The sequence below is a fragment of the Thamnophis sirtalis genome, unplaced genomic scaffold, assembly GCF_051295495.1.
Source record: "Thamnophis sirtalis isolate CommonGarterSnake01/CBP01778 unplaced genomic scaffold, rThaSir2_p1.2 scaffold_3, whole genome shotgun sequence".
Taxonomy (NCBI): Eukaryota; Metazoa; Chordata; class Lepidosauria; order Squamata; family Natricidae; genus Thamnophis; species Thamnophis sirtalis.
The window spans coordinates 91182181-91198728 of record NW_028261383.1 but is presented as its reverse complement, the minus strand read 5'-3'; the positions used below and the strand labels follow the sequence as shown (position 1 = coordinate 91198728).

The 16548-nt window shown below is 35.1% G+C and overlaps 1 protein-coding gene across 4 annotated transcripts; it reads right to left on the bottom strand.

Annotated features, from left to right (window-relative positions):
* Window positions 1–342: 342 nt before the first annotated feature.
* Window positions 343–16185, bottom strand: CLK4 (CDC like kinase 4). Of its 4 annotated transcripts, XM_014072408.2 has the most exons (14): window positions 15828–15966; window positions 15175–15232; window positions 13149–13291; window positions 7379–7601; window positions 6209–6299; window positions 5782–5848; window positions 4162–4278; window positions 3900–4066; window positions 3717–3811; window positions 3346–3475; window positions 3087–3169; window positions 2170–2249; window positions 779–866; window positions 343–690 (listed from the first exon to the last, which is right to left on the bottom strand). In XM_014072408.2, the coding sequence occupies exons 3-14, from the start codon at window positions 13289–13291 to the stop codon at window positions 550–552; spliced, it is 1425 nt and encodes a 474-aa protein (XP_013927883.2). In that variant the 5' UTR covers window positions 15175–15232; window positions 15828–15966; the 3' UTR covers window positions 343–549. The 4 variants fall into 4 exon arrangements, with proteins under 4 accessions (XP_013927883.2, XP_087565619.1, XP_013927882.2 ...); XM_087709493.1 differs by lacking the exons at window positions 15175–15232; window positions 15828–15966 and adding an exon at window positions 15979–16185 and having other exon boundaries at window positions 13149–13292; XM_014072407.2 differs by lacking the exon at window positions 15175–15232 and having other exon boundaries at window positions 15828–15970.
* Window positions 16186–16548: the final 363 nt, after the last annotated feature.

Below are 16548 nucleotides of genomic sequence, written 5' to 3'. Positions count from 1 at the left end.
GCTGCAACATTCATAACTGTTTCGTAAGTACTTGGCTGTTTGTGCGCTATGTCATAACTTTGAATGGTCGCTAAGTGAACTGTCTTAATTACAGGATTACCTGTAGTACTTTTTGCAATATAGAGGTAATTAATCTAAGAATCACATAAAATATTGAAATATTTTAAAATGTAAGCTTCAATGTGAACATTTGGAGAAGCAGGATAATTTTATTTATCTTGTTAAACCTGAATTATGTTCTTGAAATATTGACTGTCCTCTGAAAATTCTTGCTCCTAATGTCAACATTGTTTAACAGTTTCCATTATTGCCTTCATCTTTAACTCAAAAAAGTACAATCACTTGTAAAAACATTCCTTTAATGTTTACATGATAACATCCATGATCAGCTATAACTGTTCAATCAAATAATACTGGAGCATCAGTACAGACACAAAACGGCTATATTTACAGAAACAACTGTACAAATTAATTTATTATTTACAACATCTCACAACAGATGTTGACAGACCTAGTCTGTATCATCTCCTTTAAGGAAGACAAGAAAAGCTATCTAGCTTTTAGGGAATCAAAGAAGTGATGCTGCAAGGCTTCATCTAGAGTTATTCTGTTGACTGGATCATATTCTAACATCTTGCGAATGAGATCAAAAAGATTCTCATGGTCTTTATCATGACAATGCATAAATTCCTAGGAAAAAGAGAGAAACGCTGACTTTAAAATTTTTTCTTAGGATGTCAGAATTAAATGGAGAAAAAATTCCATGCTCCCCCCTTACCTTTAGTGGTTTGCATCGTCTCCTAACATAACGGCCTGCAGAGCTTTGTTCATCCCAGTCCAGTTGGTTTTGATGAAAGTAACATTTCCTATATAAAAGAGGCTAACTATAACTTGCCAATCTCCATTTTTGGGCTATCAGTATGACTGTACAGAATACAAATATAATTTATTCATTCATAAACAAATACATAAATGCTTCATTTTCTTTCAGTATTTATAATATCCTTAATACAATCCTATGTAAAATACCACATTAAATTCAATTGAAACTGATACCCAAAGTATACATAAATATCTGTTTCAACTTCAGCCTTGCATATAAGGCAGTAAGAGATGAGTGGCTACTCCTATGTGCTTACAATAGATGTACAACTCTACTAAAATTTGAGATGCATTATTTTGACCAAACTACATTTTTTCAAGTTTCTTCAAAAGAGTTTTTAGCTCAAAAATCACTGCTTTGAATTTAAAGGACTTTCTGAAGTGGCTGAAACAATGATGTCTGAACTTTGAATAATACATTCCATACTCAGCTCTTTTCAAACTCAAAATATTTCAAACATTTATATTTTCTCGCCCTAAGCTCTCCTGTACGCTTCCTTTTTTCAAGCACCTTTCAGGGTTCTTTAATCTTTTTTCCTGATGCTTGTTTTTAGGGTTGCACATAGGCTTCAGCTACTTTTCTCAACTACCATTAATTTTGCCATTAAAAAAACAGTCACTGATGCTACCCCTACTTTAATTCACAGCTAGTTATTGTGGTACCCAGCACCCAAAACAATTGCTGTGTATTTTAATTCAGAAATAAAAAATTATTTGTTAAATTCATTTGCCACCTATCTTGCTGTGTTGGCAGCAGTTGGAGTTGTTCTTTTCTAAGCATGTAGTCTTAACATTGAAAATATTGAAAGGAAATTTTGCCCTGCCCAAGGAGGTTTCTAACAATACATTTTAGTATATTATAAAGGAACAGACTAAGAATTCTAACTTTCAGGGGCAGCTTTCTTCAATCTGTTTAGCCGCTTTCAGGGGCAGCTTTCTTCAATCTGTTTAGCCGCAACTCACGAATCTTAACTTGGGGTGGTTTAAGAAAAATATTATTTTGGCTGCTCTTGCAATCTTAATTTATTTGAAGCAACAAGTCAGGGATTGGATGTGGCAATAAAACATTCATTCCTACTTAGTTTTCTTTGCTCATACAAAGAGAAAATGAAGCCCAGGAAAATGTGTTGTATCCACAAACATGCAGCTTATTTGCATCAAACCAGACAAGAAGAATCAGGGTTTATGATCCTATGCAAATATTACCAGCATCAGATTTTTATCCCTCCCTCCCAAAAAGTTTTCTTTGAACTTTTTTTTGTAAAAGGCAATTTAAAATAAGCTTACCGTGATTTTTTAATCATGTGAACTGGTAAAGGGCCAAGTATCCTCTCCATCATTGCCAGGTGTTCCTTACTGTCATGTGTCTGCAAAAAACAAAAGCAGCCCAAAGAAATTAAGCATACACCAAAATATAAACATTAACAATATCTTTTGCTCATATCAGCAGGTTTCTGCAGAAAAAGGACAACTGTTTAGTCTCCAGGGTTCTGGAACATTGAACCATGCAAAAACCTGGAATGCAGTGTCCTCAAGTGTATGTTTTATAAGTAGACTTTGCTGAATAATTGCTCTGTTTAGAGACCATTTAAAGATACAACGGCTCTGACAGAATCCCCATGGTTACATTATCGAAATTTAGGTGTTTCAAACCGTAGCAGTGACCTGTGATCACTACTTGCGTGCTTCCCAGTCCACTTCCAATAAGACGTGACAATGAAGAAGATATTACTTACTGATGGAGTTGTGGGTACCAAGGGCTGTTGTTAAGCAATTATTGCCTGTATTCAATGTGCACTCTTTTTTAGTGGTATGCATAAGATTTTACATTGGATAAGTTTGGAATTCAGAACGATTGTTTGGTTTTAGTAACTGATTGTTCTGAACTCATTGTAAATGTTCCAACAGTCTTCTGACCATGCCAGAAATACTCAGAAATTGGTTACTTCCAGAAGAGTAACCACAGCACCGAAGCACTTAGGTAAGGCTGGAACAATTCAGCCATACTATATTAAAGTAAGCAATTTTTGGCTCTAAATAGGATTTATTAAATATAATAAATATTATATTTCAGATGATATAAAGTTCCGATAAATAATCTTACCTACATTCCATAAGATTTCACATCAAAGAATTAACAAAGCTAAGGAGACTAAAATGTTCCATTTAACTCTAGAATTATAACTAAAAAGTTATATGCATACCTGGAAGACAGTGAAACCAAGATAATATTCAATCAAAATGCAGCCTATACTCCAAACATCACAGGGCTGAGACCAACCAAGTGCTGTAATACAATTCACAACATTCTGATTATTTCATGATACTCAAGTTGAAAATAGGAAAGGATAGGAATAGTAACACCATTCATATTATAAATGTATGTATGTATGTATGAAAAGCATTCTTAAATTATTTACAAAAGATTAAACTAATAAATTAGCTTTGATAGTTTTTACTAACCAAGTATAACTTCAGGTGCTCTATAATGACGTGTAGAGACTAAAGTGCTGTGATGTTCATTATCATATGTTGCACTACCAAAATCTACAACTTTAATATCTGTGTTTTTCAGGGTGCGTTCATCTCGCCTCTGTAAAAAAGTTTTAAAAATTAGTTGTATTTCTTGATCTCTCATAATTGAAATATATTGTGATCCAGGTAACAAACTTCTTAAATAACTCCATTGCATCATGCAATGATTTTAGTAATTGTGGCCTTACTAAATACTTTACACAGGAAAATACTAAAAAAATGTTATAGCAGTTGAATACATTGTACAGAATAAAAAATGCATAGGAACAATCTAGAGAGAAATATGTTTTAACACTTACCATTTTACAATTGTACTTTACTATATAATCAGACTCTACAAATAAAATATTTTCAGGTTTTAGATCTGTATGAGTCAACTTATTGTGATGCAAGACTGAAAAAAGAAAAAGAAGCAGGAATTCAATACTTAAATTCCTGTATAGCATTTTAGATATAATTATTTAATTATTAAATATACTTACAGTTTATTGACTGACAAATCTGAAAAGCCATCTTCCTAATAAGTTCAATAGAAAATGGCAAAAAACTGTTTTCTTTAATAAAATCATAAGTACTGAGTCCCAGCAGTTCAAATACAATGCAGACATGACCATGATGTTCAAACCATTCCAACATCTGTACACAACGACTAGGGAATAAAAACATCATCAAAACAAGGGATTAATAAAACAGTAAATTATTTATTTTTAAAAACATAGTAGTAATAATTCAGTTTATACTTACAATGTACTATTAGGATCCAAGGTATTTAAATGTTCCAATACTTGTATTTCTGAACGAGCTGCTTCCCGATATCGACCAACACTTTTTACAATTTTTATAGCTACATGCATCTTTCTCCTAAGAAATAAAATACTACAATTTAAGTACAGCCATTTTCAAGCATATAAGAAAAATTTCTCTGTAACCTTTATTATCTGATACTTGGTAACTTGATAGATGGGATCACATAATTCTAGCATGTCCTGATTCAGAAATAATATTAAAATACTGTGCAACAGTTAACAAAAGTATAACTTTAGAACATTATTTTCTCTTGTATGTAAATAATATTTGAAACCTTTTCGGATATTACAATCTGGTCATTTTGTACATATCACCATCAGACCCTACCAAAATAATACAAGAATGATTATATACTGATCAAATCAAGATGTTGCACCCCCCAAGTCAAGGGTTGGTGGGGGAGAAAATTTATAATTTTGTAATTGTCGGCATTATTTCCCATAATGAACCAGAGTCTTCTAAAGCATTTGATCAGTATTTTATAGAAGTTCAGGCAAAGGAAAAATAAGTTAACACTGTCTTCATATCTTCCAACTATGAGACCATATCATATTTTTATTTTTAAAGAAAACTAGCAATTTTCTCTTCAAAAATAGGATGTCAAGAAACAAAATGGCAACTTTATAGAGTTACTTTTAACATGCTTTTCAACAATCGGAACCAATTCAAAACATTAAAAACAAAATGTGAAACACTAGTAAATATAAATCTTTACACAACAGAATAACTCTTTCCTTACAATCACCACGACCATAAACATAATCCAATATTCTATTAATATAATCAGTAAAAGATTCAATGAAGGCGAATTTGGCTTCATTGGCTGCTGTTTAATAACAGCAAATAAAAAATAAAGAATCCCTAAGCTTGAAAATACAAAGCTCAACATTTAAAGTTGAATTCAGCATAAATTAACAGAAGCTCCAGTTTTCAGGAGAAGAATATGTCTCTTTTTTCTATTGAAGACTTCACTACTTCATCAGCAATTTCATTGAGACTATAGCACACACTATAGCAGACTAGAAAGAAACAGTGGGTAGGGCAGTGCCATTCTCTTTCCAATGCCCTTTACTTCTCCAAACAGCCAGCTGCAAGAAAAGAATGTCTGAAAATAGGCTAGAACCTCAAGTCCCATAGCCTAGACTGCAAGGCATTTATTAAGGTCCCTTAATAAATACCTGACCTCTCATCTTGTTTGCCTTATGCTTTTTTAAAGTTTAATTTGTTATTATGGATTAGTATTCTTGGTTGCATGTATCAACATAATTAAAGTTTTAATAAGACAGTTAAGACTACATGTAACTTAAGGTTGGCATAATGTGTTGTTAACTTTTCTGAGCTATGGTTTGAACTGCAAAAAATGTTGTTATCATGCTTACACCCTCAGTGCAGAAGATGCAAAAAAATTAAGTTATTATAGTTGGCTACCATATAATTATTTTTGAACTATTTTTCTGAAGTTTGATTTGCTTAAATTAATAGCATGTGCAGAAGGATTTCTACCATCATATAAACACATTTCAGTTAGTAATACTTTTGAGAAAACAGGATACATACATGTGATGATCAATGCATTCTACAACTTTCCCAAAGGCGCCTTCTCCTAAAGTAGCAATAACTTCATCTAAAAAAGAAGAAATAAATTCCAGCTGTTATTGAACTAGCTGAATAAAGCTGAATACTATTAAGTCTATCATTATAACATTTACTGTCTGTTTCAGAATGTGTTATTTTTATTGGATAGGTGTCACAAAATAGTTATCTAGCTATCAATCTAACTTTAAGCTTTATTTAATGTTGTGGTTGTCTAAACAGCAATATTTAAGAGTACAGAAAAGAAAAGAAATAGAATACAAAGACAAAACAAAAGATAAGAGAGAGCAATGAAGCATTCTTAGCCCGCCCCCACTTCTCATCTAACATACTATTCTAAACAGATGTTTTGCTGACATTTTTTTTAAAAGTGTTGAAAAATATTCTATACATCTTGCTCTTAGTACGTCTCCACTTTGACAGATCAGGTGACCCTCCTCATCATCCTCTACACTCCTGGATCTTTTCCTTCGATGGCTCTTCTGGAAACGGCACCAAGATCGTCCAGCCAATCAATATATCAGAGTGAATTCAGGGTAGATTACGCAATTCATTCAGCGGGGATATTCAGGCATTCAGTTACGCACCAGGCCACGAACAGTTGGCAGGAGCAATTTCAAATTCAGTCCCCAGAAATTCACAGGGCACAGTTTATGTTACAGAAGAAAAACATGGCAAGGAACAGATTTTCAGATAAATACTTAAAGTTGCAAGAAAACAGAAACACAACACAATTTTGTCTCTTAAATTTTACATTACCAGAAGATTGAAACTAAGATTACAATCTAAATTACTTCTACTAATCAAAAACAATTTTTGTCATTTTTATCTTTATAAAACAGGTCTGATCTTCTTGAATTTTAAAAAAATGTATTTCGATTAATATGTAATAACATATTATTCATGCAACTATTTATATTCCATAATTAGGCCAGCTAAAGAGAAAAAATAATAGTAAAATTTGTAAAATTCAATCTAATATTCTGGTGATATACATCTGTAAGAACAAAGTCTGGCATCTCAACATTTTTAAATTTGAATGTATATAATAAAAGTACTTTTATTATTTGTAAAATATTCAGCCCTTGCTAACTGTTGAAATGATTCATTTTCTGATAATAAAATCATCCAACGCTTAATATTTGCTTGAAACTATTTCACAGAAACATGATGAATTGATTACAGACATCGTACTAAGCTAATTCCATTGAAACAGATCAATTTTGAAGAACAAGGAACAAGCTAGTCAGGGTTGCGTCACCATGATCTAAGACTAATTCAAGTAAGGGTAAGACAGCTATTTTTATTTTTTGAGCTGCAAGACAAAAGGCAACAAAGTAATCTGAGTTTTTCTGTTTTGGACAAATTAAGCCAAATGAAAACTCATATAGTTAATACTCTTCATTGTAGTAGATGCATACATACACCATCATACAGAAATAATAAAAATAAAATGCAGACTTCATATCAAGTCTTCCAACTATATCCAGAGAATTTAATATTTCTCAAAGTAGCCTAAAAACAATAATATATTTATTATTCTTTTTAAAAGCATACATACCGAATGTGAGCTGTTGTTGGGATCATGTTTCTTATGCTTTCGTTTATGATTCTTTTTCCTACTTTGACCAGAAGATTTGGTATAATGATGGCAATGGCTCTTTTCATAATGTCTGTGATAATGCTTATGGTCATCTACGTCACAGAAATCATTTCGATATTCCTCAACATATCTTCGGTCATGATGGTCTCTCTCATGTGTGGATGCTTTGTCCAAGTAGTTACTGAAAATATATTTACATTATTTCCCCATTTCAAAAAAAGTAGTTAAAAACAAATAATTTTATAAAGGTGTGCAAAATATTTCCATCCTGACCTTTTTCAAATTCAAAATATTTCTTTCATGTTTGAAACAGCTATTCCATGCTTGAGCATTCAAGCTTAAAATATTTCCAAAGGAATCAGAAGATCCTGTTTCGAATGTGGAACATCTGTTTCAAACTCAAAACAAATACAATATTTCAATCAGATGAGCTGTTTTGAGTTTGAGATGGCTTGGATTTTAAATGTTCTGCACACCAGTAATATTTTCTATATTCTAATAAACTTTCAAAATGCACAGTGTTTTATTAGAATTCCTTTTTATTTAAAGTTCAGATGGAAAACATACTATTTATTATAGAAATAAGAGTATTAAGCTGTTTAAGTAAAGAGCATCCAAATGAAAGTTGTTATTATAGCAACTCAAAAGTTCAGGGCATTAGTAAAACAGAGAGCAGACATAATCGAAAATTCAATTACAATAATTACTATAATTATAAAAAAAGGTTATAATCAATGAACTACCCCACCTGTATATGTGGATTGCTAATGCTGAGCAACACAAGAACTATTTAGATAATTCATCTCATCTGAGGATATTCTAAACTCGCGCCCCACAGCCAGATGTGTCACGCACTGGCCACGCTTACCCCCATTTTAGTGAAGGGAAAAAAAGTTGCGATGTCATGTGACGACAACATGACACTGCAAATTTGACACCCCTATTCTAAATCAATAAACCCATACACAAGGCACGTTGAGAACATCTCTGAATTCAGCAAACACAAATGCTAAGGAGAATTTGCCTAGCGCTTCAAAAAAAGAGAGTCATAATTTTGGAAACTTAATGTGCAAAGTTTCTTTCCCAAGTGGCCCTCTCAGTACTCTCTTTCATCCTGAGGATGTGTTCCTGCCACAACGCCATGTCAACAAAATCCTATAAAATTTCACTGAAATTGTAGCTTGAGCAGGTTGTTGTTTAATTTACAATAAAATACATATATATTTTATCAACTGATGACTAAGCAGTGGAGTCACTTTTTTAGCCAACAATTCAATTGAAAATAGGACTTTTAGGAAAGAACAGTGGCAAATGGGAGCTCAAAACCAGAGTGAACAAAGATGCACAACAGTTTTGTAAGAGAAAAGTACAGTGACCACTATCACCATTCACCATTTGGTCTTTAAAGACCAAACATCACTGTGGGTGTATCTATTGGGTAAGGAAGTCAGTACTTCAAACTCTTTTTGGATCAAATAATTCCCAAAATAGAATACTAAATTATCAACAATAATTAGCATACAGATAAAAAGCCATCAGGGGAGGGAGTGGTATCAGATGTACCAAATGGATCATGTTCCTGAGTCAAAGGAACAAGCTATCCTGTTCCCCTAAAAACAAGAGCTCTCTGGATAATAAGCCCAATCGGGCTTTTGAACACATGTGCTTAAATAATTCCTCCCTGAAAATATTGTAACACAGCAGCAGCCATGAGGCGACCACGGTCACCACCTCCTGCACCTCAAAAATAATAAGACCTTCCCAAAAATTAGGCCAAGAACTTATTTTGGGCGTCAAAAGAAAATAAGACCGTCTTATTTTCGGGGAAACACGAAAATAACAGGACAAAAATGAAAATGGACTGAGAGAGAAAATGTAGACAAAACCTTCTGAGATGTGATATCTCCCATGGTGATTTTCCTTATCAGGGAGAAGAAATTTCCTAGTTGGAAGATAAGATGTTCTCATGACCTCAGTGATGAATCCCTATGCTCTCAGACTGAGGATATTTCTTTGGGGGCTTTTGATTGTGATTCAGTTAGAACAACTGATAGATGTGTTTGTAATGGATGTGGTTGCTATCTTATCTGATGCAAAACTTTAAAATTTCATATCCCATCTAGATAAGCTGCTCAATAGTGCTGGGGTGGAGGTAGTTGTGTCCATACTATACTGGTACCAATCATATTAAGAAATTTAGGCTGCTTAGTCAGCATTCTTATAAATGTTAGTTGCCCTCCTATATCCAGAACAAGTTAGATAAGCAATGCTCAGAGGTTGCTGAATGTGTGAATGAGACTAGGTCAGGAGAAGAGATTTAAATTTGTTCAATACTGGGGAATGTTTTGGCAGGAAAGACAAGATTCATCTGAACTGAAATGGAACCAAGCTGCGGGTACCCATTACAGATGTAGTGGAGCAGCTTTATGTTGATTCCAGACAGCATCTGATTTGGAAGGGTGTAGGAAATACTTTAAGAAATAGTAACACTGTGAAGTGAACTAATGAGTAGTCAGTTGAAAAATGGAAACAAATGAAAATACAAAAAAGATTTATACCAATATTTGAATACCAACATGTATCTGCTAACAGTCCCCAAGCCAAAAACACAGATATAATAGAGAGAACAGTTCATCTTAGAACTAACCATGTCGGAAATAAACTTAGATTCAATTTTAAGTAGTGGCCATATTTTCAATTGAGATGTAACTGTCTAGAGCTAATGTAATTATTACTTTTAGCATATATACCATGGGATACTGCCAGCTGCGTCTAACAGTCACATCTGAATATAAACAAAAACTAATCATGCTGCATGATGGTTACTTAAAATTATAATAATTGATGCTCAACTATATATATTCCTATCTGAAAGGGTCAACCAAAATCACCAGGACAGGATGTTTCCCAAAAAGTAGAGAAGGGAACAAGGGGATCAACCATATTGGACTTAATTCTCACTAACAGAGAGGAAATGATAGAAGGTGTTGAAGCCACAGGAACCCTGGGGGCAAGTGACCATACAATATTGGAATTCAACATTATGCAAACACAAGTAGTAGAAAAAAGTGAAACTAGCCTTGGACATTAAGAGAGCATATTTCAATAAACTTAGAGAGAGCTTGGGAAAAATTCCATGGATGAGAATCCTAAAGGGGAAAACAACTCAAAAAGCTTGGGAAATTTTGAAAAATGAGATTACAAAAGTCCAGTCTAGCACAATACCAATGAAGAAAAAAAATAACAACTCCCAAAAGAAACCAGCATGGCTGCCTAAATAACTCTCTGACAAAGTGAAAGACAAAAAGGGTAAGTATAAAAATTGGAAAGGGAGAGACATAACTAAGGCAGAATATCAGCAAATAGCCCGAGCATGTAAAGATGAAGTGAGGAAAGCTAAGGCTCACAATGAAGAAAGGCTTGCCACAAAAGTAAAAAATAACAAAAAAAGCTTCTTCCAAACAAGAAAAAAGTTAAGGAAACAATTGGTCCATTGCTGGGAGAAAGTGGCAAGAAGGTGACAAGCAACAGGGAGAAAGCAGAACTATTTAACTCATTTTTTGCATCTGTCTTTACACAAAGGGATAAAACAGTCCAACCTATCAAAAACACCACCACAAAAATCAGATTAGGAACACAAATTGAAATAGGGAAGAAAATGGTAAGTGAGCACCTGTCTACCCTAGACGAGTTTAAATCACCAGGACCGGCTGGATTACACCCCAGGGTTCTGAAGGAACTGGCAGACAAAATCTCAGAACCACTGAACTATATATTTCAGAGATCCTGGAGCACCGGGGAACTACCAGAGGACTGGAAAAGAGCTGATGTGGTTCCCATCTTCAAAAAAGGAGTAAAAACAGATCCAGGAAACTACAGACCTATCAGCCTGACCTCAATACCAGGAAAGATTCTGGAAAAGATAATCAAGCAACGAATTAGCGAACACCTAGAAGCAAACAAAGTAATAGCCAAAACCCAACAGGGGTTTGTCAAAAACAGATCATGCCAGACTAATCTTATTGCATTCTTCGATAATGTGACAAAATTAGTGAGCCAGAGGAATTCCTTTGATATAGTTTACTTGGACTTCAATAAGGCATTTGATAAGGTAGACCATAACCTACTACTAGATAAAGTAGAAGAATGTGGGTTAGACAGCATCACCACCAGATGGATTCGTAACTGGCTGACTAACCGCACTCAACGTGTAGTCTTCAATGGAACTGCATCTTCATGGAGTGAAGTATGCAGTGGAGTACCCCAAGGCTCTGTTTTGGGCCCAATACTCTTCAATATCTTCATCAATGATTTGGATGAGGGAATAAATGGGGAACTCATCAAATTTGCAGATGACACCAAGCTGGCAGGAATAGCCAACACTCCAGAAGATAGGCTAAAGATACAGAAGGATCTTGACAAACTTGAACATTGGGCACTATCTAATAAAATGAAATTCAATGGTGAAAAGAGTAAGGTTCTACATTTAGGCAACAAAAACAAAATACACAAGTACAGTATAGATGGTATCTTCCTCAATAGTAGTAACTGTGAGAGGGATCTTGGAGTCCTAGTGGACAACCATTTAAATATGAGCCAGTAGAGTTCTAGGCTACATAAACAGAGGGATAGAATCAAGATCACGTGAAGTGATCTTTATAATGCCTTGGTAAGGCCACACTTGGAATACTGCATTCAGTTTTGGTCATCACGATGTAGAAAAGATGTGGAGACTCTAGGAAGATGCAGAGAAGAACAACAAAGATGATTAGGGGACTGGAGACTAAAACATATGAAGAACGATTGCAGAAACTGGGTATGTCTAGTTTAATAGAAAGAAAGACTGAGGGTAGAACAAGAAGCAATGGATGGAAACTAATCAAGGAGAGAAGCAACTTAGAGCTGAGGAGAAATTTGTCTGTTTGAATTCTAAAGTCCCAGAGGACATTAGCGTCTTCATAAAACCTGGTTGAAAACATGTATGATAAGGAATGCAGACAAGAATTTTGAGAAGCACATGACAAAAACATAAAGAAGAAAAACACCCTTAAACATATTCAAAGCAAAAATTAAAATTAAAAAGGTCAAGAAGCTGGTCACTAAACAATAAAGGCATGAAAGGTACCCTCAAGAATAATACCCTAAAGTGATAACTAGCAAAAGATTTGAATGGTGTCATATCAAAGCAACTCCTAGTCATAAAAAGTTACAATCGTCATACTAACAAAGGCATTCCTGATCACATGCTTTTCAAGCAGGAGATGTGAAGCTAGGAAGACCTCCATAGTATAACCAGTTCTGTTGTGAAAGTATAATCCTATTCATACCTAAAGTAGGGAAATTCCTGGCATCAGACCCATGAAGCAAGCCATGGTCAATCAATTTTGTGTTTATTTATTTTAGAATTGTATACTATTTCTCAACTCCATAGTTAAGTATGAAAAGTGTACAATTAAAACCAATAATTCAATACAAGTATACAACACCAAAATATGAGATCATTAAATGATGCAAAGAAGCAGTATAGCCCAAAGTCTGATTTTCCTGGTGCTGTGACAGTTCCTAAATCTTACTGGATGACATTGCTTAATTGATGGGACAGGCAACATGCCAACTCTGCCCAATTGTACATGCAAGATGGAACCAAATGGAAGACATACAGTTCTTTAAATAAGGTTTATAGGACACTTATATATATAATTATTTATATAATTATCCTGTACCGTACCTGTCTGGAGTTTTAAGTGATTTATAGCATCTGTAATTTCTTTCACTACTATGAGACCTCTTCCTATCCTTTCGGCTATTTGTAGTTTTTTCTTCTCCTCTGTCATCTTCTTCGTAACAAGAAGCTTGTTTTGAGTGTTTCATCTTTTAAAAGAAATGTATAAAGATAAAAAGTATTACATGCTAGTTTAATGAAAATTTAAAACAAATTAAAAGCACAATCTGAAATATTAAGTCAAAATGGACTTCTATTATTTCAATAGTAGTTGATTTTATTTGAATATGGCAAATGAAAGTAAGGTTATATTCTAATTTCTATTGCGGAAAGAAACCTCATTAGACAGTGAGAGTTATTTCAGAGTTACTAAAACAAAGAACAGTTTACAAAAATATTTAAATCTGCAAATATAGAATCATTTATTTAAAAGCAAGATAATTTCTGCCCACTTATTGTATTCCTTTCCATTCCTCATCACTTGAATCCAATATGCTATCTATCAAGGCAAGGAAACAAAATAAATATTAAAAACATTTTAGGTTAGATTGTCTTAGGAGTAGAAACTTACTCCCTTCAAATCCCTTTTTCTACAATCTCTTCACTCTGCAAGTTGTAGCATGGAGGGAGGGGGAAAGTAAGGAATTTATGTGGGAAATCTCTCTTTGCTTGACCTTTCTTCCCTGCCCACTGAGGATTAGAAAAACTGGAGATGAAGACATTTCAAGAGTAAGATATCTGCTGTTCTACACATTGAAAGCAAATATGATCACACTGGCAATGAGACAGGGTATATAGTAAGCTGTATGTATAGCACATCCATGGCTCCCAGCCGTGAACTATAAGCATGACCACACTGCTTTTGATGCATATAAGACATTTAAGCAGGGAACTCTAGGATTCCAAAGAGTGGGGGAGTGATTAAAAGGCATAGCAAAATCAAAGGGGAAACATTTAGGCAAAGGAGAAACTGTTTACAGAAAGTACTTGCTTCTTTTTCCTCCCTCTTCCTTGCAAAGAGCGGATTGTAGAGGAAGGGATTGCAAGACAGCATGCTCCCAGTGTGATCTTATTTTTTTCAATGTGTAGAAAAACAATCAGTTTAGTAGTTCAGGGGTAACTAAATTTTGAATAAAGAACATGCAATGTAAAAATGAGTGACCCCATGGCTCAGTCCGTTCTATAAACATCTCTGAGAATGCTTACAATCCCTCAGTTTACATTTGCTTTTTCCAAGTCACATAAATTCCAGGTTTATTCAAATAATTTTAGAGACTGATTGCATTCTTGTTCTCTCCTAAATAAAAACAACCTTCAGAATTACTAATACAATTTAACTTTATAATTTACCATCACTATTTAGATCTCTAGAGAATTCTACACATTTCATTAATTGTTTCTCTGTGTCATATTATATATGTGGGTAAATGCATAATTTGAATTTATTTAGTTATGTTTATGTAGTGTATATTGGAGGTGGTGACCCTTTGAGAGATGTATGGAACAAAATTTCATTTTAATGTATACAGATTAGTGTACATTCAAAGTTATAATAAAGTTATTCTAAGCCTAACACTTCCAAAATGTCCAGGATGGAAAATTAGCAATAACACTTACTTATATACTGCTTTACAGCCCTCTCTTAAGTATCAGCATATTGCCCCCAACAATTTGGGTCCTCATTTTACCCACCTTGGAAAGATGGAAGGCTGAGTCAACCTTAAGCCTGGTAAGATTTGAACTGCCAAATTACAGCAGTCAGCAGAAGTAGCCTGCAGTACTGCACTCTTAATCACTTCGCCACTGTGGCTCAACTAGTACCATAAATTATGCCTATAGGTTACATATCTAATAGGCATGAAAGAGGCTAACAGCATTCAAAGAATGTTAAGCTATGGTTTATGAATAAACCATGATGGCTGTGTTTGCAGAACATGCTAAATCAACAGGAACCATATCCCATTAAGGTTTGCTGTAATGTGTAAACACACTGGAAAATAATGTTGTCTACTCTTACTGTATGTCTCATTACCTTTTGTTGAAGCACATGTTCCAGCTTAAATTGGGAAAGAGAGGGGCAACAGGCATTCCTGACAATGCAATGCAACAAATAATAATAGCATATTAAGACAGTGGCTTTTCAGCATTAAATGCAACGATGCTCATTTTTAAACTGACTTTCTATTGCCATCTTTTTTGTGGATCTCTTTTATTGGCAATTAGTGAAGTCCTAATGCAAAAGAGGGGTGTATCTATCTCGATATTACACTCATTCGGCTGTGATTATTCGATGCTGAAAGATACTTTTTTAATGCAGTCAAAAATCCGACTATCTCGCCTCCACACCTAACAGAGGTGCGGTACATACTTGCACACGCCCAGTCCTGTATTGAGGCCCCCCCCCCCGGCATCTCCAAATAAGCCTGGAAAAACGGATTTCTCTACTCGTGGAATGGCTGCTGAGGCGCAATGTGGACCATACCAATATATCAAGTCTAGCTGTATATATTTAAATTTAATAAGTCATATCGTTTGCTTTTTATTCTTTTAGCGTAAAACTGCAATAGCGAACCTCAGGAAAAGTGTTGGGGGTGGGGAAACCTCTTTTGCTTGTGGTCCGTCCCCCCCACCCTCCCAAAAAAAAAACCGTGGAAGAGTCCCAAAGACGCTTCGCTTCACACCTACCTTTTTCTCCCTTCACAAAGGTGACCTTCCCGGTCGCTTCCCGGCTACGAGCAGGTAGGAAGATGACGGTTTTGGCCGTTTTTAAGTAGCCAAACAAACAAAATGGCAGCTTCCTTCTTCCCCTCCCACCTCCAGAATGACGTCACGCATCCGAGGGCTGGAAGAAGGCTGCCGCTTTCACAGCAGGATTCCTTTATAGGTCGGCCGCGGCGTTCAGGTTTTTCCTTCCTTTAACTTTTGAGTTCCGTGGCGAGGACGGCTTTCCCCAACGTTTAGACCGGGAACTTTTAAAGCAGAACTTCAGAATATGCGACGATGGGGAGGGGTAGCAGCGCTTTTGTCACCATAGCCTGAAAGTGGAGGGAAGAAAGGCAGAAAATGAGCGTGGGTCCGGGTGGAATTGTGTCTACACCGAGGGTATCCAAACTTGGCCTCTTGTGATTTCGACCTCCAAGAATTCGCCGTTGAAATATTTCTTTATATTCCGCCTTTTATTTTTATAAATAATTATTCCAGGAGGCGGCGAACACGCGTTGTGCTCCTTCAGGCGTTTCTAAATCTATTTCTCCCGGGATCTTGAATTGGGTGTTTACATCAGTGCTTCTGCAGCCAAGATAAAGGACCACCGGCATTCTCCGTGGAATCGGGGGCAAAAAGTGGGTCGGGGGCAGCAGCGCGGTCTTCCATAGAGCTGCGCGTCTAACTTGTCACCTTAAGAACG

What these genes read in the sequence shown, in the direction of transcription:
- CLK4 (XM_087709493.1), bottom strand. Translation starts at nt 13,291, where the DNA reads ATGAAACACTCAAAACAAGCTTCTTGTTACGAAGAAGATGACAGAGGA. An exon ending in TCACTTAAAACTCCAGACAG is followed by an intron (nt 7,602 to 13,148) that starts GTACGGTACAGG and finishes ATATATTTTCAG; the next exon opens with TAACTACTTGGACAAAGCAT. An exon ending in TTGGTTTCACTGTCTTCCAG is followed by an intron (nt 2,250 to 3,086) that starts GTATGCATATAA and finishes TGTTTTTTGCAG; the next exon opens with ACACATGACAGTAAGGAACA.